This window comes from Spinacia oleracea, chromosome 5, assembly GCF_020520425.1.
Source record: "Spinacia oleracea cultivar Varoflay chromosome 5, BTI_SOV_V1, whole genome shotgun sequence".
NCBI classification, from domain to species: Eukaryota; Viridiplantae; Streptophyta; class Magnoliopsida; order Caryophyllales; family Amaranthaceae; genus Spinacia; species Spinacia oleracea.
In genome coordinates this window covers 20,095,579-20,121,851 of record NC_079491.1, presented here as the reverse complement: position 1 = coordinate 20,121,851, position 26,273 = coordinate 20,095,579, and the positions used below count along the sequence as shown (strand labels likewise).

The 26,273-nt window shown below is 34.5% G+C and overlaps 1 protein-coding gene and 1 long non-coding RNA gene across 3 annotated transcripts; one reads left to right on the top strand and one right to left on the bottom strand.

Moving 5' to 3' along the window:
• Window positions 1–522: 522 nt before the first annotated feature.
• On the bottom strand, window positions 523–25,838 carry LOC110787910 (abscisic acid 8'-hydroxylase 2). 2 transcript variants are annotated; one of them, XM_056828603.1, is made up of 9 exons: window positions 25,386–25,836; window positions 23,121–23,448; window positions 22,797–22,946; window positions 6,857–7,132; window positions 6,560–6,643; window positions 6,328–6,406; window positions 5,100–5,209; window positions 2,423–2,541; window positions 523–802 (listed from the first exon to the last, which is right to left on the bottom strand). In XM_056828603.1, the coding sequence occupies exons 1-9, from the start codon at window positions 25,652–25,654 to the stop codon at window positions 712–714; spliced, it is 1,506 nt and encodes a 501-aa protein (XP_056684581.1). In that variant the 5' UTR covers window positions 25,655–25,836; the 3' UTR covers window positions 523–711. The 2 variants fall into 2 exon arrangements, with proteins under 2 accessions (XP_056684581.1, XP_056684582.1); XM_056828604.1 differs by lacking the exon at window positions 6,857–7,132 and having other exon boundaries at window positions 25,386–25,838.
• LOC130460879 (uncharacterized) lies at window positions 8,779–12,564 on the top strand. The gene is made up of 4 exons (XR_008921071.1): window positions 8,779–10,302; window positions 10,391–10,654; window positions 11,311–11,375; window positions 12,329–12,564. It is a non-coding gene; the product is annotated as an uncharacterized lncRNA (long non-coding RNA).
• Window positions 25,839–26,273: the final 435 nt, after the last annotated feature.

Below are 26,273 nucleotides of genomic sequence, written 5' to 3'. Positions count from 1 at the left end.
GGTATTACTAGACCCTACCCAGAGTCCCAGACCCTACCCATTGCCATCCCTAAAAGGGAAGGAGAGGAGAGGGTGAAGAGTGAGAAATGAGAGGAGTGAGAACTGAGAAGGAGGTCGAGAAAGTGTGAAAGAAGGAAAGGGTCTCCTAGACTTTTCTAGAGTGTTGACTCCTAATGGGTACTTTTTTAAGTGGACAAGTAGCATTACTTAATCAATAATAACGTTATGGAATTTCTCTAGATTATTTATTCATTGTTTTAAAAAAAATTGATTATAAATCTTCACCAAAATGGTTTAGGAATTACATATTTAGGAAAATTAATATATTAAGAATAATGGATTACCACTAGTTTGATTGAAATAGAAAAAAAATTGTTTCAGAAAACAAAAGTCTAAACACTTTGAACGAAAATCTCCAAAAGTTTTATCTTGTGGTAAAACTGGAGAATCCATTCATAGCTAGTTTTGAGAGATAATAATAAACTTAAATCCATTAATAAAACCTTAATTCATTGACTCATATTTGTTTCTAAACTATTTTAAGAGTGAGATTAAGAGAATAATTATATTTCACAGCACTGTAAGAGTTACTTAAAATCAGGGCTATTATTATAATACTAAAAATCACATAATTATCATTTGAAAAGAGTAGTTGACATCTTATCACGATATAGATATCCCGTACATTGACACGGCCATACTAGTGATTTCTTAAATTTTCCTGATAGAAATCTCAAGGCCGTCCACAGGTAATGGATGTGAAAGATATTTGATCTTGGAATTAGGATTAAGCAACTCCCACCTGCAAAAGGTACCAAAGGTAGATTAAATGATTTTAACTTATGAAATTATTATGATTATTCAAAGAAGATGGATCTTCTTTTCGCTAACTTATTTTGTCAAAACACTATCCACTACCTTAAAAGCTACTAATTTTAACGTTTGACAAAAGCTACTCAATTGCTACCTCTACCACTAACCGCTACCTAAACCGCTACTTTATCAAACACTCATAAATTTTACAAGTAGCGTATTGTATACGTCAAAATGCTACCCGCTACCTCAAAAGCTACTGCCGAACACGTCCTTAAGCGTGAAGGGGGCCGGGCGATAATATTTCTTTCATATAAAATGAACATAAAAATAGTAGGAAAATTGTACGCTACTAGTCCTAACTATATGACCGACTTTTTTTTTTGGTTCTGCTATGACCGACATTTTTTAAAAGGTCTCAAATTTTTATTAACTTGGGGCGATTCAGATTTTGGGGGTGTCTGTTATAAACATTCCTCACCCAAAATTTGGTTGGTATTATTGCAGAAATTCGATCGGTAGCCAATTATGAATCATAATGCGCACACTAATTATTCATTGAAAGGCCTATTTGACAAAATTGGTGTTGTTTGTGAGATTTATCCTTAGTCAGAAGACTCAAAGATGACAAGCTTAGGGCTTCTTAATTTCGACATGAACAATATGTATTCCTTATGTATTTTGATAAAATCTAATAATTGGAAGTTAATTGCAAGACCTGCTAAACCAAAATCACTTACGACAACCACTGCAACTATCCAACCATCCCCTGAAAACCATCGAAACCACCACCATCTTTATTAGGGGTGTTCAATTATACATTTATACTTAGGATATCCAAAAATTTTGGATAGGGAAAATGTGATTCAAATCCAATCCTGGAGAATTACTGTTTAATATTAAGAATGTAGAATTTAATCTAATATACATATGTAACGGAGACATATTTTTTGAGCTATTAGAACGCCACTTAGGAAATCTAATGGTTTCGGCCAATGAAAAATAAGATTTCTAATTTATTTTTGAATTAAAAAAAATTGAGTGCCCAAAGATAGTTAATTAGGTGCCACATAGATATTTTAATTAATTAATTTAATTAATTATTAATATATACAACTCCATCCAACATCAAACACTCTAATAATTAAAAAAAAATCTAAAATAAAGTTCATCCATAATCAAACACTAATCTAAAATAAAATTCAATACAAAATCAAACATTAATCCAATATTAGAGCGCCACGTAGGAAATCTAAGGGTTTTGCCAAATAAAAATAAGATTTCGAAATTACTTTTGAATTAAAAAGTAGAGTGTCACGTAGATAATTAAATAATTAGGTGTCACGTAGATATTTTTATTAATTAATTACAAATTTTACGCATATACAATTTCATCCAAAATCAAACACTCTAATAATTAAAAAATAAATCTAAAATTAAATTCAATCCAAAAAAAAAAACTAATCCAATCTAATATATAAAATATAGCAGTTGGTATATATAAGAGTTTTATTTTAACTTAACAATTTAATAGAATATGTGAATCGCACGGGTACAATTCCGCAAAAACCAAATATTATCATCAATAATTTGGGAAAAAAGGGCTTACTCATATCCAATAGACAAATGATGGAGGAAAAGGACAAGAGATGCTCGAACGAGTGTGTTCCCTGCACAACTTCTTGAACCTCTGCCAAAAGGAAGGTATGCTCCATGCTTCGGGCGTGCCTGTGCATTAAAACGAGGTTTTACTAACTTTTCTTAACTTTTTTCCCCAAAGTAAAAGATTTTGAAGAAAATAATGCACTTGGTCCAAGTTTGCATTTATATATTTAATGCTAAGTCTAATAAATGCGGTTCAGTATTAATTAAAAAGTTAATAAATTCAGTGCGATCAAGTGAACTGAATGCCTAGCTAGAAGCCGCTTCAGTTCAAGTGGAATTAATCATATTAATCCACAACTTACTCTTGAACCCGTAGGGTCACATAAATAGTACGTGAACGGATCAAGTATTTAAGTGAATATATTATTCATTAAAGTACTCTATTTATGATCATTCGGAAATGCCGGATCTCGGTTCCAGTGGGAGCTGAAAGCGTCAAAAGGCAAAGTAAAAAATATTCCGGAAATGAAGATATTGCCGGAAACGGAATATGGTTCATGACGGAAATATAAATATTATCCAAGTCGTAGATGTTGCCGGAAATGGAAACATGGTTCGTATCGGAAAATATTAACGGAAATAGAATATTGCCAGAATCGGAAATATTGTCGAAAAAGGAAATATTACCGAAATTGGAAATTATGTCGGAATAGTAAATTATTACCGGAATCGGAAATATTAACGGAAACGTAAATGTTGTTCGAAACGAAAATAAATTTCGGAATCTGAAATAGAATCGGAAGAACGACGAGCGACAAGCCGACAAGCGAGTCGGCTCATAACTCGACAAGCAAAGACCGTACGCACATCGCAAGGCACAAGGCCCAGCGCCAACGCTAGGCCTAGTGCACAACAATGGTGCTGGCATGTTATGCGATGGGAAGCAGCAAGCAATGGGCCACGGCTAGCAGCGAGCCTCGCTAGGGCCAAGCCAAGGAGCGCGCCAGCGTGGGCCTACAAGGCTGCGTTTGTGGCGAGTCCTTGTGCACCAAGGCTTGTGCGATTTCTTCGGCACCAAGTAATGGGCCTTAAGAAATCAGTTTTCCTACTTGTACTAAAATTAGATATTTTGGATAGATTTGAAACACTTAGTGTTTAATTAATCCTAGAATTCTAATGCTACTAATTAACTAGAGTCCTAATAGAATTAGTTAATTGAATCCTAGTAGAAAACTAATTCCTTATTTCCTACTCTATAAATAGGTGATTAGTGTTCACAATTTATAGACAACCATACAATATAGTTTACATAGATTGTGTTCAAGGGAGAACATAATAGCCTAACTCGAGTGCATAAAACCTTAGTAAAAATCCTAGTTGGTTAACCTAAGGCAGATCCGAACGTGCTGTGGACCATTTACGGAGGGGCGACACTTGGAGCTCTAAAGACTTGTTATGGTTTGGTTCGGGAGTAGCTAGGGAAGGCACACATCACATTGCATGTGTCCTAAATTATGTTAATTGACAATGTGACAATTAATTTGGATTCCTGGCTTTATGGTTTTTCCGCATGAATATATATTGTTTAAACTGTTCATAACCTTACAGATTTTTCGGTAGTTATCCAACTTTTGTACTCTAAATATCACCTTATCTAGTTTTTTTCTTCAAAATTACCACCTTAAATTTATAGATTTTTTAAAAAAATCAACACGTACTTCTTAGCGGAATTTGTCAAGTATTCCGTTAATGGGGTCCACTCCAACGACTTTTTTGGTTTCCCTCCTTTTCTCCTCCATTAAATCATGACTTCTCCTCCTTTGTTCATATGTTGCTTCAAATTTAAGCAAAACTTCCAGAAATTTGGTAGTTTTCTATTCAAATTTTCCAAGTAATTTGATTTAAGGCAAGTAAATTCGTCAAAGTCCCACAAACTTGCATCATGTATAGATCATTCAAGCATGCAATTTTCCCAATATCTGAAATCATGGTTCTTCACTTGTTGAATTTTGGGTTTTCTAATTTGGGGTTTTAAGCTAAATAAATCGCCAATTTGTAACTAATTAAGCTGCAAAATTGGGATTAGAGTTATATTTTATTACTTTAATTTTCGTTTTACACACCAATTAAGCACAAAAATGGTTGTTTCTAGTGCGCGTGCGTGTGTGAGAGAATCATTTTATAATTTCATAACTACTCCAAATTTATAGTGTTATTATTCTCAACAAGCATAGTACGTAGTTTTTATATAATATAATTCTCGTTTTTATTAGCTTTTTAATTTTATAGTACTCCCGTGCATTAACACGGACACAAATTAGTGTAAATAAAATAAAATTATGAAACGGGATAAAACAAAAAAAGAAGATTATTTTTTTATTGCAAGGTAAGATGAATAGTCCTACCGGGTCGGAACCCCGTACGGGTCAACCCGCCCGGATTAGCAGACTAGACACTTTGAGAGTGGGGGGAGTGATACGGGGAACCCTCCCTCAAAGTGCCCCTAGTGGGGATTGAACCCCCAACCTTTTGGTTGGAAGGTGGAATCCTTTCCACTAGGCCAAGACACACTTGGTTAAAAAAAAAAAAAAAAAAAAAAAAAAAAAAAGAAGAAGAAGATTATTATAAAGCAAAAGTAATAGTAGAAATTCCAGTCAGTATTCAGGTACAAAAATACTTACTACATCCCATCTATCTGGATTGAAGTTCATTGGATCATCAAAATTGGTGGGATCATTGTGAAGGAACCTAAGCCATATAATCACATTCCAACCTTTTGGTATAATGTAACCTGCAACATACAAAATTCCAGTATGAATTTTTTATTTAGGATCGAGTCGATCGAATTGCTAAAAGTTTAACTGGCTGAAATTTACGAAATTATTTTGCTATCAAGGCAACGTTGGAATATACTTCTTCCGTTTTCTACTTGCACCATTTCTTTTATGAAAGTTTCATATTAGTTGTATCATTTTTTTTCATAGTATATTTTCACGTGTTTTTTAGTGTGTTTACACACTAATTATAAATACTCACTTTGGCCTTACTCACATTTCAGATTTACCATTGTTACCTAACTCTTTATCTCTCTTTTGTTTGTTGTCATATGGACAATTTCAATATTTACGAAGTATGAAGTACATTTTTTCTTAATCTTTGTGTCAAACCCAAAATGAAAGTAAAAAAAAGGAGGAAGTATAGAAGCTGTGAGCACCGGTTCAAGCAACATATATGTCTTGTTTTATTAGACTGAATTAATCTAAAATAAATTAAATGTAGTGGACTTGAACTGAAATGAACTAAACTGGATTATTTAGTGATATTTCAATTGAACTTATCGGACTTGAACCGAAAAACTGACAAATAAGTTTAAAGAAAGGGTTGTAGCAGCAAAAGTAATTACTTTTCTATGCAAAAAGGCACTACTAGGTTGTTTTAAGTTGCACCAAATAGAGCTATTGAGAGATAGCATGCATGTGGTGTTTGGAGAAAAAAGAGCTTTTGAAATGGTTAGAGGTTTGACCATTTCAAAAGGCTATATATAGGAGGTGTTTGGTTATGAGAGGTTTCGAAGAGAGTGGGATTAAAAAATTTAATATAGGAGTTGTTTGAATTAGAGGTTTGAAGAAGTGAGTTAAAATGACAACTTTATCCTCATATTTTATAAATTACCAACCTACGTCACTTTTCATCAATATGCTTAATGTTCATTTTACACATTAAACAAGTAACAACTAATTTACTATACCCTCTACAAAACAACTCATTTAACCCGTTAATACACAGCTAACAACTAACCGTTAATTAATTGCAAAACAAGGCTAGCAATCCAGCATATATGCCAAAGTTCACATAATCACATGCCAGCCATGTTGTGTATACTACCCTGTAAAATAATGGATTTCTAACCTTTAAATTCAACATCATCAGTAACTTTCCTGAATACAAATCCTGCGATATTTGCCATTCTAATTGTTTCTTCCGCAACCTGCAATAAACCCATGTTGTTTATGAATTACTGTAGATTAAAGTTTCAAAATTTTATTACATATGATACAAATACACAATTATATAGATACCGTAAATTGTACTAAATAGAATATTTTTTATTTAGTTACGTTGTGAATGTTGTACGAAATACCTTGTTTGTATACTTGAGCTTCAAGATATCTTCATACGTAAGGCTCCCACTATTTATCTTCTTTACCATCGCCATGTTCTCTTCCTGTAAGCACGTACACGTAAATAGTACAAGAAATACATTGCGAAGTTGAAATAGTACGTGTGAATTAATTTGAAGTGTAAAAACTAATATATCTACAACGACAGAGGCTAGGGAGTAATAAACTAGCTTCCTCACAGGAAAAGAAAAAAGAAAAAAGAAAAAAGAAAAAAGAAAAAAGAAAAACTGTAAAAGGAAAGATCGAGAATTACGTACCCGAAGCTTAAGAAGAAGTTGAGGAGACTTGTGTAAGAAGTAGAGAGACCAAGTCAAGACATAAGCAATGGACATATGACCCAAGAGGATAGTGCTTAAAACATTTTCTAAAACCTCTTGTTCGCTTAAATGTCTTCCTTCTTCATCCTTCATCTCTAACAATCCACTCATTAAATCACTACTTCTACTCTCTAATTGATCCGTTGCTTCGATAGCAGTATTCTGCTTCATCTTATCTAGCTGTTCCTTCAGCTTCTTCATTATCTCTTTCCGGCACTAGATATTGATAATATGATTAGCAACCAAACTTCCTACTTTAATTAAAGTAGTGTAGTAATTAATAATAAAAATATACTTTAATTAAAGTTATAGAATCTTAAGCAATTTGCAGAGAGAATTGGGAGAAGAGTTTATTTGATTGAACAATATTCTCACACAAAACAGAAGAAAGCAGAACAAACTGCTTATATACAAAGCTAGAATAACAAACTCTCTAACAGAAATATAACTAACTGATAGTTTTATAAAATTAATAAAATAATAAAATAAATATATTAATTCCTATACTCCCCCTTCAAGCTGGACCTTGGAAATAAGTCCTAGCTTGGCAGAAAGTTGCTTGTGAGGAGAGGAAGCCAATGGCTTGGTAAGGATATCAGCCAGTTGTTGAGAACTAGATACATGAGCTGTGTGAATGAAACCAGCTTCAACTTGCTCTCTGACATAGTGCATGTCACGTTTCAGATGCTTGGTTTTATCATGAAGCATAGGGTTCTTGGCCAGGTGCTCAGCAGAAAAGTTATCACAGTGCAAAGTAATAGGTAAAGGCACAGTGATTTGAAGATCCTCAAGCAAACCATGAATCCAAACAAGTTCACTTGCAGCTGCTGACATACTCCTGTATTCTGCTTCAGCAGAAGATTTGCTAACACTTCTTTGCTTTTTGGTTTTCCATGAGATGAGGTTGGGACCAAGAAAGACTGCATAGGCACTAAGAGACCTACTACTGAACTGACAAGAACTCCAATCAGCATCACTATAAGCTGATAAAGTAGGATCAGCATCAGCTGAATACCAAATACCATCAGTTAAGGTGCCTTTAAGATACTTTAGAACATGCAATGCAGCACGCAAATGGGGAACTCTAGGAGAGTGAACAAATTGACTTAAGTGCTGAACACTGTAAGACAAATCTGGTCTGGTGATGCCTAGGTAAAGCAATCTACCAACCAATCTTCTGTAAATATCAGGTTCAGCAAGTAGATCACCCACATCAGTAGAAAGTTTAAGGCCACAAGATAAAGGAGCAGATACAGAATCACAGTTTTCCATACCAGCATCAGCAAGTATATCTTGAATGTATTTCTTTTGAGAAAGAAAAATGCCATTCTCATTCCTGTGCACCTCAATACCCAAAAAATAAGCCAGTTGACCAAGATCTTTGATTGTGAAAGCATGATCAAGGGCTATTTTGACTGCTTCAATTTGAGAAGAAGAGGTGCCAGTGAGTAGAATATCATCAACATATACAAGCAATACCAAAAATTCACCATCAAAAGTTCTAGTAAAGAGAGAATAGTCCTGGGTGGATTGTTGAAAATTGAGGGTTTTCAAGAATTTGCTTAACTCTTTGTTCCATTGTCTAGAAGCCTGTTTAAGACCATAAATTGATTTTCTGAGTCTGCATACTTCTCCTGGCTTAGCTTTACTGTAACCAGCAGGTGGTTTCATGTACACCTCCTCATCAAGAAAGCCATGAAGAAAAGCATTGTTGACATCAAGTTGACAAAGAATCCACCCCTTCATTGCAGCAAGTGCAATTACAACTCTAACAGTAGCCAATTTAGCAACTGGAGAGAAAGTTTGAGTGAAATCCCTCCCCTCAACTTGTTGATATCCAATAGCAACCAATCTTGCTTTGTGTTTATCAATTGTGTAATCTGGATTCAATTTTGTTCTATAAACCCATTTTGAACCAATAGCCTTTTTGTCCTTGGGTAGCACAGTAAGATCCCAAGTATTATTGCTCTCAAGAGCTTCTATTTCCTTGTCCATAGCCAAGATCCAATTTTCATCATCCTTAGCTTGATTGTAATGTTGAGGATCAGAAGAAGTGGAGCATACAGAGAAAGCAAGAGAATCCCAAACATCAAAGTTATGAAGAGCTAAATCAAGTAACCAATTAAATTCAGTTGAAGCTGTATGAGTGATGTGAGGCAGAATAGAATCAGCAGAAAATGACAAAGATTCACTGTCATTAGGAGCAGCCAAAGAAGTTCTATGAGGTACATAACCTCCTACAAAATCAGTAAGAACTGAAGATGGTTTGATCTGTCTGGTAGATTGTCTGGTAGTTGGATTTGAAGGTAGAGTAATTGTATTAGAAGGTGGATGAGAATGGTCAGATTCTAAAGAATTAGAAGGAAAAGAAGGAGAAGAATGTGTGTTTGGGGGATCAGAATGTATAGAGTGATTGGAAAGAGTTGGAGATGACTGAGAGATAATAGGAGAGTTGGGAGAATTAATTGAATGATCAGAGTCATTGGTGTGATTTGGAAGAATAACAGTACTATCAGTACCAAAATGAACTAGAGAAGGAGGATTAATGACAGGAATAGAATCAGGTTTAAGACCATATGGGAAAATTGTCTCAAAAAATATCACATCCCTGGATATAAACACCTTGTGAGTATCAAGATCATAAAGTTTGAAACCTTTGTAGCCAGCAGGATATCCAATAAACAAACACCTTTTTGCCCTTGAATCAAATTTGTCCCTACCAATATGATTATTGTGAGCAAAACACAAGCAACCAAACACCCTTAAGGCATCATATGCAGGAGGTTTATTGAACAATACCTCAAAAGGAGTTTTCAAACCCAAAAGTTTAGAAGGAATTTTGTTGATTAGGTGAGTAGCAGCAAGTATACATTCTCCCCAGAATTTTTTAGGAAGACCTGCATGAAACTGTAATCCCCCGTAATTTTATACATTTTATTAATATATTTTAACGTATAAGTAATTATATTAAAATAGAATTTACGAATTTTGAAATAAATATTTAAGTAACGAATATTTATTTTTTATACGTTTTAAATATTTCAACGATTTATGAAATTAAAATAATTTTAGAACTTTTGTTGAAAAGAAATCGAATTACGAAAACCGTTTGAAGTTGGAAAACAATCCTAATTGGTTTTGGATTCAAATACTTAAACTCAATCCTAGTTCTAGCCCAAATTGATAAAGCCCAAATAACAAAAACTCAAATTCTTTACTCCCTCCTCTTTCTATTTCACGTGAAACCAAAAACACCAAAACCCTCAAACCTTGCTTCCTCCTTCACGTGAACCTGCAGCCCTCACCTCCTTCAGCGTCGCACAGCCGCCGCACCAGCCACTGCCTGGCCGCCGTCGTTGCTAGGCCACCACCTCCTCCGTCGATCGGTAACTCCTTCTTTTCTTCTCTTGCTTCGTCCTCCCTCTCGTTCGTTTTTTCAATATCTTTATTTTGTTGGTTTTGTTTGCTCGGCAGCCACCACCACACGCCGCTAGCCTTGCCGCCGCCTGTCACTGCTGCCACGCTTCCCAACCTCCGGCGGTCTCCCTCCTTTCTCCTCCACGCACGCAACAAGCTTCCCCTTTCTTCTTTTCTTGCTTCACCATCAGCACAACCACCACCGTCGCTGCCACCTGACAGTCGTGCCGCACCGCACTCCTGCGCCCGTGCTGCACCGCCGTGGCCGCCGTCGCTCCCTGCCCAGCCGGCGCCCTTGCTCTTCACTCTCTTCTTGATTTGGTTATTTCTTAAACCCTAAGTAACTAATTATTTTAAATTAAAGTTTGTTAATTTAGATTATATTCTTAAATTAAATTTATAATTTTTAGGGTAAATGTGATTTTCAGATTTGATGTTGAGATTAAAAACGAATTAATTTTCAGTTTTGATTAATTAAAATTAAGATTAGGGCTTAATCATAATTTATTAACTTAAATTATGTTTTCTTGAATTAAAGTTATGGGTTTTGTGATTTAAATTATAAATTTGAGATTATATGAATTTTATAATAAAGTTATTAATTTTCAGATTATCTAATTACATCGAAATATTGGTTTTTGATTGTTTAAAGTATGAAATTCAAGGTTTTTATAATTATTAATCATGATAGGTTGAGTATGGATTATTGAATTGATTGTTTTGAGATACTAGGAACGTAGGTTGACCTTGGGGAAGCTTTTAAATGAATTTATATTGCTGAAAATTTAAAGTACGATGTTTGCAAAAGTTTTCAACGAATTTCAATCACTAGTTCAATAATTATGATGCTAGGAAAGCAAATGTTTAAGTTTTGATATTGGGGAAAGCTCTAAATATGTTTAGGATACGTTTAGAATGCTTTAATTATGGTTGCCAATGACTAGAAGTTGATTGGGATTACTTGTTGGTTGTTTTAGGCGGAGAATTCTCTTTAGGCGACTTTTGAAAGTGTTAAAGTGGCCTATCAGTTTGTTTACACAAGGTACGTACATACCTGTGTGCTTGGAATGTGTGCTAATTGTTGAAACCATGTTGAATTTTTGATGAACTTGGTTATGTTAATGTTATTGATGAACTTAGTCAGGTTGAAATTGCATGTTTGATACTGTTGGATGGACATATTAAACCTTTATTGCATTTTGAGGATTATAACATGTTAGTATGGAAGATTGATGCAAACATGTTTGATTGGGAACACTAGATTATTTAGTATATAATTCAGATCAGTTAATTGTTGTTCCCTTTTAGCTTTTCACTACTTTATGAGGGCGGAGGACCTTATTTAGTAAGTTGAAACCTTATACCCATATTCAGGGGTTGATCAGTATTAAAGAAAAGATTGGAGTTAATTGGAATGAGTCTTGTTTGATGCCTTGTGATCACTTACTCAATTCCAAGATAAAAACAGTTATAAATAAATGTGAGTTGCATGCCTTATGTGATTGTTGAGTCATAACAGGGTGTCAATTTGTAAATCATGTAAAGTGAAACTGAGTAGCAATAGCTTTAGACTGTGCACGTCTAAAGTGACGGACAAACAGGAGTTGGGGTTCATGGTGGTAGCCCATGGCCTTTCATTTGGACCGGATTGATCACCGCGTCCTATTTTCAGTCAAACGTTCCTCGATATCGCAGGTCACTGAGGTTATGGAGTCGCGCCCGTACCTCGTCTAGCTAGAAAACTCGGTCCATTGCCTATTTCAATTAAAATAATATTATTGTTATAAAGGTCTAGTCCAGTCTAGCCTAGTCTAGTTAAGTATGGTCGTCAGATTATCATGCTTTGTCTGCCCTTAATTATGTTTAATAGTATCATGTTAGGATTATTATTGCTTTAGTATGTAGTACTCAGCTTTGCTGATTACGTGTTTTGTTTGTGTGTGTTGATCATGGCTATGCCTATTGATCCTGTGATGACCCATCTTTGGTGAGCAGTCTCTAAGGATCAATAAGCGTTGCCCATCTACAGGTTTGAAGATGATGCATCATTGGGATCGGGATTAGAGAGCTTATAGTTCTATTTGTTTAATTAAGTGATTTAATTTGTTAACTTGGATTTGAAATTTGTCGTACTATTTATATTTCCTTATTTTCGTTTATTGGTTTTGGGATTAAACCTGTAATCAATTACCTATAAACCTCAAATTAGTTTTATGTTTTCCGCTGCAAAATTCTGAATAAGCCGTTACGTTTTCACACGGGCGATAATGCCTTGATAATTCTCTATATTTTATATTAAAAGGTTATTTTAGAAAAGAGAGAATTGTCGGGGTGTTACAAAGTGGTATCTAGAAGCTAAGGTTTTATTTTAATAAATTTTTAGGCGCCTAACTATCTAGTTATTTAAAATAAATTTCTTAAAAATCGAGATTCTACGCATTATAGTGATAAAAAAATTGGTACTTTTTTTTGGGGGGCCGATTTCCTTTTACCTTGTTTGAAGTATACGATATTCCTTATTTACGTTCGAAATCAAATTATTTTTCCAAGTTAAAGTGATACTTTCGACATTTTTATTTTTCTTATTATTTATTATTCAAACAAATAAATAAAAATAATATGAATACATTTTTCTTAAAAAGGAGTTCAATTTTTTTTAGTTGTTTCAAGAGTTAGAATTCGTTAATTAGCAAAATATAAATCTTTTCGAATTTTTTAACTTTATTCTCTAATTTATTATATTAGCGTCCTTTTACCTTGTTATTTAAATTATTCCAATGCTTTAGCTTATGAGAGATGCGTAGTATAAGAAGGGCATATAAGATAGAATTATATGTGCATTAGTGGCTAGTCAACGCTAGCATTAGAAATTGATTGTTATGAACGTGCGTGTGCTAATTGTTTAAGTGTTACATTTACATGTGCATAAAGAATTGTTTGATTCCACCAAACTTATTGAACCTTGTTTATGTTTTGGCTGGAAAATCGTTAGTGAGACCTTGAATTGTTTATTTCAGGAATAAAATGTTTCTTTCCAAGTATACCAACATAGGATCCTTCGAGAAACTTGATATAGAAACCCCTGATATTTACGTGAAGAAAATCATGTTTGGATGTGAATATTATGCTAAAGTTCAAGGGCAACCTATCTTAATGAGAAAGGATATCATAGCAGCCACTATCATTAATTGCTTACCTAACAAATTTCCATATCTAGAACTCAAGGAAAAGTTTAAAGACATGCATTCTGATAATGGAACTCCAAACTTGACTAAGTATGGGACTTGGGATGGTAGATGGAAATATGATTCAGAAATTCTGATCACCATTATTGAAGCGGCAGAAAGTGGGTTTAGAGACGGTAAAATCGTAGGGAGTCATGTTGGGGATTCAGTTACAGAAGAACCTATGGGAATAAGTGTAAATAATGACCTAGAGGAAAATGATGTAGCTGTGGAGAATGAGAATGTAGGTGTTGAGGCAGAGAATCCTAACCTAGTGGCCCATGAGCCAACCATCGAAATTTCTAGTGACTCAGATGCAGAGCTCGAAAGTGAACAGGAGATTGCAAGTGAGCCTAATGAAGATGGAGACAGGGGAGAAGATGTGAACCCTGAGGAAGACCCCGATGAAGACCCTGAAGAAGAGTTCGATGATCTTGAGATCTAAATGTCACTCCGCAAGTTTCAGGAGCAATGGATAGGCAAGAGGCCACAAATATTTTGAAGTCATAAATAGTTAATTAGCTCTTTTATGTTTTAAAAAATAAGTAGCAAAGCTACAACAGTTTAAGGTTAAAGTTTATTGAAGTTTGAAATGTTCTTTATTATTTTGAAGGATGTAATAAATCTTTATAGAATTAGCAATAAAAGTTAAAGCATTCGTTTCCAATGTGAAGTTCCATTATTCGCCAACAATAGTTTATGTTTGTGTCGTAGAACCTTTATGTTAATTTGAGGACAAGTGTGTTATTATGGTTTAGAAATTGTTATTAACATTCTTTTGAGGAATAGAGTTAGATTATTGATAATCCAAATGATCAAGAGTTTATTTTGGGCACGAGAATGGGAATATTATTACTTAGTTGTTGTGATTGAATTTCCATTCATTGGTTTTCAAATTGTATGTCCTTGATGGGGATATTTTCTTGAATGAGTGACGATGATTGCTCTATTATTGGTGTACATTCTCGAATAAGTGTTTGTTGATGCGATCTCTATGATCAAATCTAAATTTCTTTCGTAGAGATGACATATGAGTTATGTATCGTAGAGTAATTAATTTTAGGTCGCACACTAGAATGTCAAGCAATAGTGAGTTAGTTGCTGTTATTCGCCTTTTGGCGGGAAGACTGGCTGAAGAGAGAACTGAGCGTCCTGATTCTACTGGGGACATGTTTGAGAGGCTAACCAAGTTAAGCCACCATACTTTAAGGGGAAAGCTGATCCTACCTTTTTAGAGAACTGGGTTAGAGAGTTTGAGAAACTGTTTGGGGATGTGAACTGTCTTGAGAACATGAGAGTGGTCAAGTTGTACTGTACTTGGAAGATGAAGCTGATTTGTGGTGGAGAGAAAATGGGGTTAGACTTAGCGCTGTTGAGAGATTCAATTGGGATTCGTTTGTTACTGTCTTAAGGAAACTCCTTTAATGTGAAAGCAAAAGGCACAATAGTTCATAAACCTTAGGATGGGATTGGCTAAGTTTGTACAAGGCTAAGATAGATGTACTCTGAAATTCAGAAAGTAAATTTAAGGAACCATATTGGAATATTGACCTCGTATAGATGTTTTGAGAAGTCCAAGAACCTTTAGTTATTTCTGTAATGCAAGTGAGGACTTGATGAATAAGGAGTGTGAACTGTTTTTCTGCAGTGTGTTAGAGGTGGGTAAAGAAGTTGGAGTGGAAATCAGGGATGTATTGTGAGTGGATTCATTGATGTGTTTCCGAGTGAAATTGCAAGTATGTTACCTGTTGGAGCCTTTGAGTTCACTATAAACTTAGTTCCTGGAACGACACCTATAACTAAAGCACCATATAGAATGACACCTCTCGAAATGAGCAAATTAAGACACAATTGCAAGAGTTGTTTCGTTAAGGGGTATATTAGGCCTAGTGCATCACCGTGGGGAGATCCTGTGTTGTTTGTTAAGGAGAAAGATAAGAGTATGGAATCATGCATCGATTTTAGGGAGCTAAACACCATCAAGAACGAGTATCCTTTGCCTAGGATAGATGACATATTTGATCAATTGAATTGGGCGAGTGTGTTCTCAAAGTCTGATTTGTGTTGAAGTACCACCAATTGAGGATAGATGATAAGGGCCTAGACCTCATTAGGACTCGTTATTGTCATTATGGGTTTAGAGTAATGTCTTTTGGGTTAACCAATGCACCTGCCATAAATATGAAATTGATGAATGAGATTTCCCACGAATTCCGAATTAAGTTCGTTATTATATTACTGATGGTATCCTGATTTATTCAAGAATGCAAAAAGAGCATAATGAAATCTTGAGGATTACTTTGGAGACGCTTAGAAAGAATCTAGTTTTTTTTTTCTTAAATGAAGTATACAAATCTTGAAGTCATGTGTGTATAAGTGACACCAGTGGAAAAGTGAAGGACTATATTGATCGAAAACTACGTTACGTAAGGGAGTAACATTAAGAGGTGATTCGAGTGGTCCAGGATCGTTAGAAATTTGTTGTCTTGAAAAGAAGGGAATATATGAATTGGTGAAATACTAGGATTGAAGCCCAAGAGTTATACATCCATGAAAGGCGTAATGAGGTTCAGTAGAAAAGGAAAGTGGCGCAGAAGGAGTGTCTGTAGATCCTACTAAGGTTCAAGCTGTGAGTGAGTGACCTACTCCAAAGAACGTGTCTAATGTTTGAAGTTTCCTAGGCCTATTTGACTATTATAGGAGGTTTCCGAGAGACTTTTCGAAGATAGCAAGACCAATGACCAATCTGATGAAAAAGGAATCAAAGTTTGAGTGAAGGGAGAAATGTGTAAAAGCTTTCCAGATTGTAAAAGAGCATTTGACCCCCGCACTCGTTGTCACGTCAGTTGAAACCTTACGAGGCTAATTAACCTACTCATGACCTAAAGCTAGCTGTTATTGTGTTATATGCGAATATTCGGAGACATTACCTTTATAGGGCAACATGTAAGATCCTTATCGAGCACAAAAGTCTGAAATTTTGGCAATAAGGTCCAGTTGAAGCTTGGGGACAACATTGAAAATGATACTGCTTTCCACCCTGTAACCGATGGTCAGCTTGAGAGCACTAACCAAACCATGGGAGATATGTTGAGAGCATGTACTATTGACTTTAAAGAGAAGTTGGGAGATCATTTAGATTTGATTGAATTGTCGTGCATCGATAGTTACCATGCGAGCATTACGATGTCACATGTTGAGGCATTGTGTGGAAAAAGTGTAGAAGCCCATTGCTGGAATGATTTGAGTGAAAATATTGTATTGGGGACATAATTCGATGAAGTGGAAGTATCCAAAGTTATTCCCTGAGATGAGTTACGAGGGCGTAACTCGTTTTCTTTAAGGGGGTAGAATGCGATAGAAATTCGCGCTTTTTACCTATTTTTATAGCAATTTTATGCATTTTATGCTAATTTTTAGCAACTTATACATGTTTGTGCAAAGTAAATAAATTCTCCGCATAAGAAAAAGGTGTTCATGAGTAACACAAGCATCCTTGAGTTGGCAAAAGAGTGCACAAGAGTGGCACAAAGTACTTCTACAGTAAGAATAAGTTGAAAACTTTTGAAAAATGTGTGAATTTTCGTGTCAAGTTTCGGGACGAAACTTCTTTTAAGAGGGGTAGATTGTAATCCCCCGTAATTTTATACATTTTATTAATATATTTTAACGTATAAGTAATTATATTAAAATAGAATTTACGAATTTTGAAATAAATATTTAAGTAACGAATATTTATTTTTTATACGTTTTAAATATTTCAACGATTTATGAAATTAAAATAATTTTAGAACTTTTGTTGAAAAGAAATCGATTTACGAAAACCGTTTGAAGTTGGAAAACAATCCTAATTGGTTTTGGATTCAAATACTTAAACTCAATCCTAGTTCTAGCCCAAATTGATAAAGCCCAAATAACAAAAACTCAAATTCTTTACTCCCTCCTCTTTCTATTTCACGTGAAACCAAAAACACCAAAACCCTCAAACCTTGCTTCCTCCTTCACGTGAACCTGCAGCCCTCACCTCCTTCAGCGTCGCACAGCCGCCGCACCAGCCACTGCCTGGCCGCCGTCGTTGCTAGGCCACCACCTCCTCCGTCGATCGGTAACTCCTTCTTTTCTTCTCTTGCTTCGTCCTCCCTCTCGTTCGTTTTTTCAATATCTTTATTTTGTTGGTTTTGTTTGCTCGGCAGCCACCACCACACGCCGCTAGCCTTGCCGCCGCCTGTCACTGCTGCCACGCTTCCCAACCTCCGGCGGTCTCCCTCCTTTCTCCTCCACGCACGCAACAAGCTTCCCCTTTCTTCTTTTCTTGCTTCACCATCAGCACAACCACCACCGTCGCTGCCACCTGACAGTCGTGCCGCACCGCACTCCTGCGCCTGTGCTGCACCGCCGTGGCCGCCGTCGCTCCCTGCCCAGCCGGCGCCCTTGCTCTTCACTCTCTTCTTGATTTGGTTATTTCTTAAACCCTAAGTAACTAATTATTTTAAATTAAAGTTTGTTAATTTAGATTATATTCTTAAATTAAATTTATAATTTTTAGGGTAAATGTGATTTTCAGATTTGATGTTGAGATTAAAAACGAATTAATTTTCAGTTTTGATTAATTAAAATTAAGATTAGGGCTTAATCATAATTTATTAACTTAAATTATGTTTTCTTGAATTAAAGTTATGGGTTTTGTGATTTAAATTATAAATTTGAGATTATATGAATTTTATAATAAAGTTATTAATTTTCAGATTATCTAATTACATCGAAATATTGGTTTTTGATTGTTTAAAGTATGAAATTCAAGGTTTTTATAATTATTAATCATGATAGGTTGAGTATGGATTATTGAATTGATTGTTTTGAGATACTAGGAACGTAGGTTGACCTTGGGGAAGCTTTTAAATGAATTTATATTGCTGAAAATTTAAAGTACGATGTTTGCAAAAGTTTTCAACGAATTTCAATCACTAGTTCAATAATTATGATGCTAGGAAAGCAAATGTTTAAGTTTTGATATTGGGGAAAGCTCTAAATATGTTTAGGATACGTTTAGAATGCTTTAATTATGGTTGCCAATGACTAGAAGTTGATTGGGATTACTTGTTGGTTGTTTTAGGCGGAGAATTCTCTTTAGGCGACTTTTGAAAGTGTTAAAGTGGCCTATCAGTTTGTTTACACAAGGTACGTACATACCTGTGTGCTTGGAATGTGTGCTAATTGTTGAAACCATGTTGAATTGTTGATGAACTTGGTTATGTTAATGTTATTGATGAACTTAGTCAGGTTGAAATTGCATGTTTGATACTGTTGGATGGACATATTAAACCTTTATTGCATTTTGAGGATTATAACATGTTAGTATGGAAGATTGATGCAAACATGTTTGATTGGGAACACTAGATTATTTAGTATATAATTCAGATCAGTTAATTGTTGTTCCCTTTTAGCTTTTCACTACTTTATGAGGGCGGAGGACCTTATTTAGTAAGTTGAAACCTTATACCCATATTCAGGGGTTGATCAGTATTAAAGAAAAGATTGGAGTTAATTGGAATGAGTCTTGTTTGATGCCTTGTGATCACTTACTCAATTCCAAGATAAAAACAGTTATAAATAAATGTGAGTTGCATGCCTTATGTGATTGTTGAGTCATAACAGGGTGTCAATTTGTAAATCATGTAAAGTGAAACTGAGTAGCAATAGCTTTAGACTGTGCACGTCTAAAGTGACGGACAAACAGGAGTTGGGGTTCATGGTGGTAGCCCATGGCCTTTCATTTGGACCGGATTGATCACCGCGTCCTATTTTCAGTCAAACGTTCCTCGATATCGCAGGTCACTGAGGTTATGGAGTCGCGCCCGTACCTCGTCTAGCTAGAAAACTCGGTCCATTGCCTATTTCAATTAAAATAATATTATTGTTATAAAGGTCTAGTCCAGTCTAGCCTAGTCTAGTTAAGTATGGTCGTCAGATTATCATGCTTTGTCTGCCCTTAATTATGTTTAATAGTATCATGTTAGGATTATTATTGCTTTAGTATGTAGTACTCAGCTTTGCTGATTACGTGTTTTGTTTGTGTGTGTTGATCATGGCTATGCCTATTGATCCTGTGATGACCCATCTTTGGTGAGCAGTCTCTAAGGATCAATAAGCGTTGCCCATCTACAGGTTTGAAGATGATGCATCATTGGGATCGGGATTAGAGAGCTTATAGTTCTATTTGTTTAATTAAGTGATTTAATTTGTTAACTTGGATTTGAAATTTGTCGTACTATTTATATTTCCTTATTTTCGTTTATTGGTTTTGGGATTAAACCTGTAATCAATTACCTATAAACCTCAAATTAGTTTTATGTTTTCCGCTGCAAAATTCTGAATAAGCCGTTACGTTTTCACACGGGCGATAATGCCTTGATAATTCTCTATATTTTATATTAAAAGGTTATTTTAGAAAAGAGAGAATTGTCGGGGTGTTACAGAAACCTTAAAGATCTAGCAATTTCAAGAAGGCTCCTGTGTTTTCTCTCAACCCTGCCATTTTGTTGAGGAACATATGGAACACTTCTTTCATGTATAATTCCCTTGTTTGCAAAAAAGCTCCTACATGACTCTTTCACAATTTCAGTACCATTGTCAGACCTGATTCTTTTAACTTTTGTGTTGAACCGAGTCTCAACCATGGATAGGAAATCAGAAACAATATTCTCAACTTGAAGTTTATTGTGTAAGAGATAAGTCCAAGTTGACCTACTGTGATCATCAAGTACGGTAAGAAAGTAAGAGGCTCCATCTAGATTTTTAACCTTATAGTGCCCCCACAAATCCACATGAATCAAATCAAAACAGGCATTTGCTTTACTTGTACCGACAGAAAAAGGCAATTTGTGTTGTTTAGCTTTGTAACACACAATGCAATTGTATTCAGAAACATCTTTACAAAACTCAGAATTTACATGTTTCATTTTGGACAATGAGGGATGTCCTAATCTAGCATGGAGCATGTGTATCTTATTTGAATCCAACTCCCTAGCCATAGAAAAACCAGTAGCAGTTTTGTTTGGTAAAACAATCTTATTCTCATCAAGCTTATTTACATCAGTAATACTGGACACAGTATTGCAATATGGTTGCTGATGAAGGGTACCTTGGTCAGCAGCACTTGATAATATGTTGTTTGAGGATGTAACAAAATAATACAGACCATTTGTCTTGTTTCCAGCACCAATTAATTCAGAACTAGCAGGGTCCTGGAAAACATATCCAGTAGCAGTGAATACAACTTTCACACCAGTATGTTCAATAAGTCTGCCAATGGATAATAGATTGTGCTTGAAACCTTTAACCAAAAGAACATTATGCAGGATCAATTTAGCACTGAGGACAGTATCTCCAATAGTATCAACAACTAATTGAGAACCATCTGGTAGTCCAACTTTAATAGGAGTCAAAAGTGTCCTAATATTGGTTAAAATAGTTTCATCATAGGTCATGTGATCACATGCACCAGAGTCAACAATCCACAAGCATTCATTATGCAGTTTATTTACAGCACAGTTGAATGAGTGAGAAAGAGTACCTGCATAATTGGCATAAGAGCAAGTAGCTCTAGTTGCATCAGTGTTTTGAGGTTGTTTGCTATTCATAACCTTCATAACTTCTTGGCAAATTGCATTCAGCATATCATTATTCAGTACTCCATTATCACCATCAGTATTTCCCAAAGGTTCATCTCCAATATCAGCAGAGTAGTTGACTTTAGCTGCAAGCCTACCACCAGTAGAATTACTCCCCTTAGAAGCCTTAATTGTGTTGTACCAGTCAGGATAGCCAATAAGCTTGAAACATTGATCAACTGTGTGTCCTTTTCCTTTGCAATGAGTACAGATACGATTCATCTTTTCCTTTTTGATTTCTTTCCAATCTTTCTTTCCAGTTCCTGTATTGTACTTCTGTAATTGAGATTGATTTCCTCTGTAAGACTGAGCAGCCATAGCACTGCTTGTCATAGCATTGCTTTCTGCAGTAGCACCACTTAGTTCTTTCTGTTTTTCTATTTGTTGTGTGATTGAGAAAACCTTGTTGATGCTAGGCAAAGGATCCATTGACAAAACATTTGTCACAGTGCTATCAAAACCTCCGTTCAATCCAAGCAAGAATTTCATCATCTTATCTTCTTCCTCAAACTCAGCAACCTTTTTCATAAATTGACAGCTAAATTGCAACATTGCTCCACATGTACAGCTAGGAAATGCTCTTAAATTTTGCATTTCATCCCACAGTTTCTTGAGCTTACCATAATAAGCCACAATAGTCATATTCTGCTGTGTCAGATTTTCAATTTCTTTCTTCAGTTGATACACTAATGGACCATTTGATTGTCCAAATCTCTCATTCAATTCACACCACAGATCAGCAGCATTATCAATGTAACCAAAATCATCAGCTAAATCATGATTCATTGAGCTTAAAATCCAGCTAACCACCATGAAATCAGTTCGTTTCCATCTCATATAATCTTTGTGATTTACAGCTGGTTTTGTTATTTCACCATTTATGAATCCTTCTTTATTTTTAGCTACTAAGGCACGTTTAACATTTCTACTCCATCTAACAAAATTCACACCAGTAAACAACACAGCAACCAATGAAGAAGTAGGATGATCAGAATTGGCAATGAAATATGGATCAGAATTGTCAGCATTACCTCCATTGTTGGTGTTGTTGTGCGAATTGTCACTTTCAGAATCAATAATCGCCATTTCAGAAGATCCAGAAGATCAAATTACTTCGAGCAATGCAAGATTTCGCAATCGCACACGCAAATCGCAAGAAATTTCGCACCAAAATTTCTGAAATCAAACACTCTTAGCTTTGATCTAAGGGCTGATCAGAAGAACTCAAATGAGCAAACCTAAATCTCAGAATCGAGATCACAGCTCTGGTACCATATAGAATCTTAAGCAATTTGCAGAGAGAATTGGGAGAAGAGTTTATTTGATTGAACAATATTCTCACACAAAACAGAAGAAAGCAGAACAAACTGCTTATATACAAAGCTAGAATAACAAACTCTCTAACAGAAATATAACTAACTGATATTCTGTTTTATAAAATTAATAAAATAATAAAATAAATATATTAATTCCTATAAAAGTAGTAATTAATAATAAAAATATTCATAATATATATAGTTAATACAAAAGTAGTGTATTTTTAGTTAGTAAGTAAGTTGTAATGATTACCTTGAGGGCATGATAGAAACTTGTTCCAGGAATGTTCCATGGTTGAGATCTAAAGCCAGAAGCTACACCCTCGAATAACTTCTCAATAACATGTATTTGAGTTCCAGCTTCAAGATGAGCCATGTACTTCATAGTGTAGTCAAGTGTCACCTGCATGTTATACCATAAAATTAAGAAAATGCATGGTCAAGTAATAATCAAGTGATCAGCCGTGTAAAGCCCAAGTCTAATAATATAATTATACATTATCATGTCTCTAATAAATATATAGACCCTGACATTGTCCAACCTTTTCAAACATTTGGCAATTCACGAGATAATTACCTTTTTGACTTGATAAAATGTCTTGATTTTGTGCTGGTGGGACCATAATTGAAGGGCTTGGATTATGGTAGGTTGAACATGGAGCAGAAACCGGGTTAGAGAAGCAGGACGGTTAATATAATTGACAATAAAATTCTTGATAACACCATGGCGTGGGCCCTCCTCAAGTGTTATTACAGAATTAGCACCCAAAACTTGGGTGGTTGGCCATTCTTGTTTGAATTTGTCACTTGAATTCAGTACAAATTTGCAAAGGGATGGAGAGCATGCTATGATGCTTGGACATCCGTACAAATGGGTTCTGTATGCACCCACATTTTCTCCATACCTGCCCCATCAAACATAACTACAAATTATATATGGACGATAAATACGGGAACGATATTCAATTAAAACCAATAAATATAGAACTAATTAATGCACTCGATCATACAAATACAACCAAATTGGTTTTGGCATAGTGGTTGTTCCATCACATTGTCTTTTAACTAATTGGTCAGTAGATAAAACTATACTCTTATCTGAAGCCAATTCAGGTCCCGCCAAAACAATATGGCTGTCAATACATTTTTTTTAATCAACACTCCCTCCGTATTTTAAAAAGATATACACTTTGACCGGCATATAGTTTTACGAGAGTGAGTTGAATTTATTAAAATAAGATGAAAATGAGGTAGTGGGTGAGTTATTTATTATACTTCCTCTGTTCCTTTAAGTTGTTCCTACTTGGAGTTTGGGGTGGAAATCAAGAAAATAGAATCTTGTAATGATTGGGTGTAAGAGTAATGATTGGGTGTAAGAGAAAATAATAAAGAAATGAAGGAGAGAGAAAATATTTTTATTAAAGTAATAAAAATGGGGTTGGGTGGGTGAATGGGGAAATGTGAATGAATTAAATATGGGATGGTGGGGGAAATTTATGGTAAAAAGTCACGTCCAAAAATATAAACAGGAAGATAAAAAATGAACACTATTTATGGAAACAGGAAGAACATTTAAGAGTAGAGGGAGTAGTAAAAAGATGATGTGAGTAAGTGTGGAAACCACAAGAAAGAGAGTAATATTAATATAATGGAAGTAGAGACTAAAATATGTCAAAAAAGAAAAGTGTATCTCTTTTTAAAATACAGTCATTTAAAAAAGTGTATCTCTTTTTAAAATATAAAGGGAGTATAGAATATTAACATTTGATGTTTTGTTGGGGTCGTCCAGATCTTAACCAAACATAAGCTACAAGAAATTGATCATATTTCAATAAAAACAAAATACTCTTGTAACATTTAGAAATTACATCTAGTAATTTATGAAGTTCAAATTTTGAAATTAAAAGATTGTTTGGTTTGTAGGAAACTACTTGAAAAAACTAAAACATCTACTTCAGGTGAAATTCAAATGAGATAGGCCTAATTGAACTTCACTTGTTCTTTTTACCTGCACCATTTAAACTTTCACTAATTCTTAAATGACATGCTCTATACTAAACTTATTGTGGGCTATGCCTAAAAAAAGTTAACAACTTCTAATTTATTTTGACGTGTTATTAGAATTATTATGAAACAAGTATTAAATTGATGTCGTTAGTACATGTTGTGGAGGTTTTCTGATTCTATACTAGACATACAATTAAGATGCTATACTTATTATTATGGATCAGATCCACACAAGAATAATCCTTAAACTTTTATTTCGTTCACGGACTCTGTTTACAATTTAGACTTCAATAGATGATGAATCTTGTTATATTTCTTACGACGCATACTTTAAAAAAAATAATAACAAAAAGTAGTTAGAGCTACTAAAAAATCAAATTTATGTATCAATAACCGTGAAAATTCAAAGAATTCAACTAAATAGAACCCATCAAAATTTTTATAAAACCCATCATCGGATTAAAAGCAACAAAATTACAATATTTCACACCGCAACCATTAATCCACCACCACTCTTATTTTTGTACGTTCCTTTTTCAATTTTAAAAGTGAACTCGACAATTAAAACTCCAAATCTAATAAAAAAAAATCATCCAATTTTTAACTTCCTCAGTTTATAATAGACTTTTCAATACATAATTTTAACAACTAATATACGGAGCATCTAATTCGTACAAGTCAAAATTATTAAAAAATTAAGTAATAATTTTTTTAAAACAAACTTAAATAGAACACTAAATAATATTTTTTTTCTTACACGTATATTAACAAAATGGGTCAGATAGTACACAGCAAAATAGTGTAGGAAGTCAATAATGTACACTAATTAACTTACTTGTATTTCTTAGAGGTGATAAAATCATCAGGGCGGGCGATGATGTTGAAGAACCATAGTAATGATAGAGTCTCTCCGATGAAAGGAAAACCCAAGTGACCAGGTGGTATTTTCACAATATTATTATTATTATTATTATTGGTGTTAAATAATTTTGAGCATCTAACCTTGATTCCTCTCAAATACCAAATCTCATTCCACCACCATAATATCAACCCTACGATTGGTAATATTCCCAACAGTAGTGATATTATCCATGTTTCTTCCATGGCGAGAGCGTGTTATAATCGAGATATGACAAGATATGCTCCAGATATATAAGATAAGAGAGAGTTTTTCACCATTCACTAAACACAATAATCACTCATATATTGTAACATTTGTACGATGATGGGAAGTAAGGTTGTAAAAATACTAGCTTATGTGAATTGTCTTCTTTTCATCAATACTACCCCATACAACTGGAAAATGTCCAAGTTAATTAGCATGTGCTTACCGACGCATCTACCTAACACACTCACATTAATAAAAGGAAAATTTGTCAAATACAACCTAATAAAGTTACCTGTTTGTCAATTACAACCTCAAATTTTTATTTTTGCCAATTACAACCTTAAACTTTACATTCATTTTAAATTACAACCCGAAATTATTTTCCGGCAAAAATCACCGGAAGATGATGTCATAATGTTATTAAAAAAATAGTTACATATTTTCTATAAAAAAATTAAATCGATAAATAAGAATTAAAACAAAAAAAATAAAATAATCGAAAAAATAATATTTTTTACGGATATTGTGTACTTCATATTTTTTTTTTAAATAAAGTTATGACATCATCTTCCGGTGATTTTTGCCGGAAAGGGGTTCCGGGTTGTAATTTAAAAT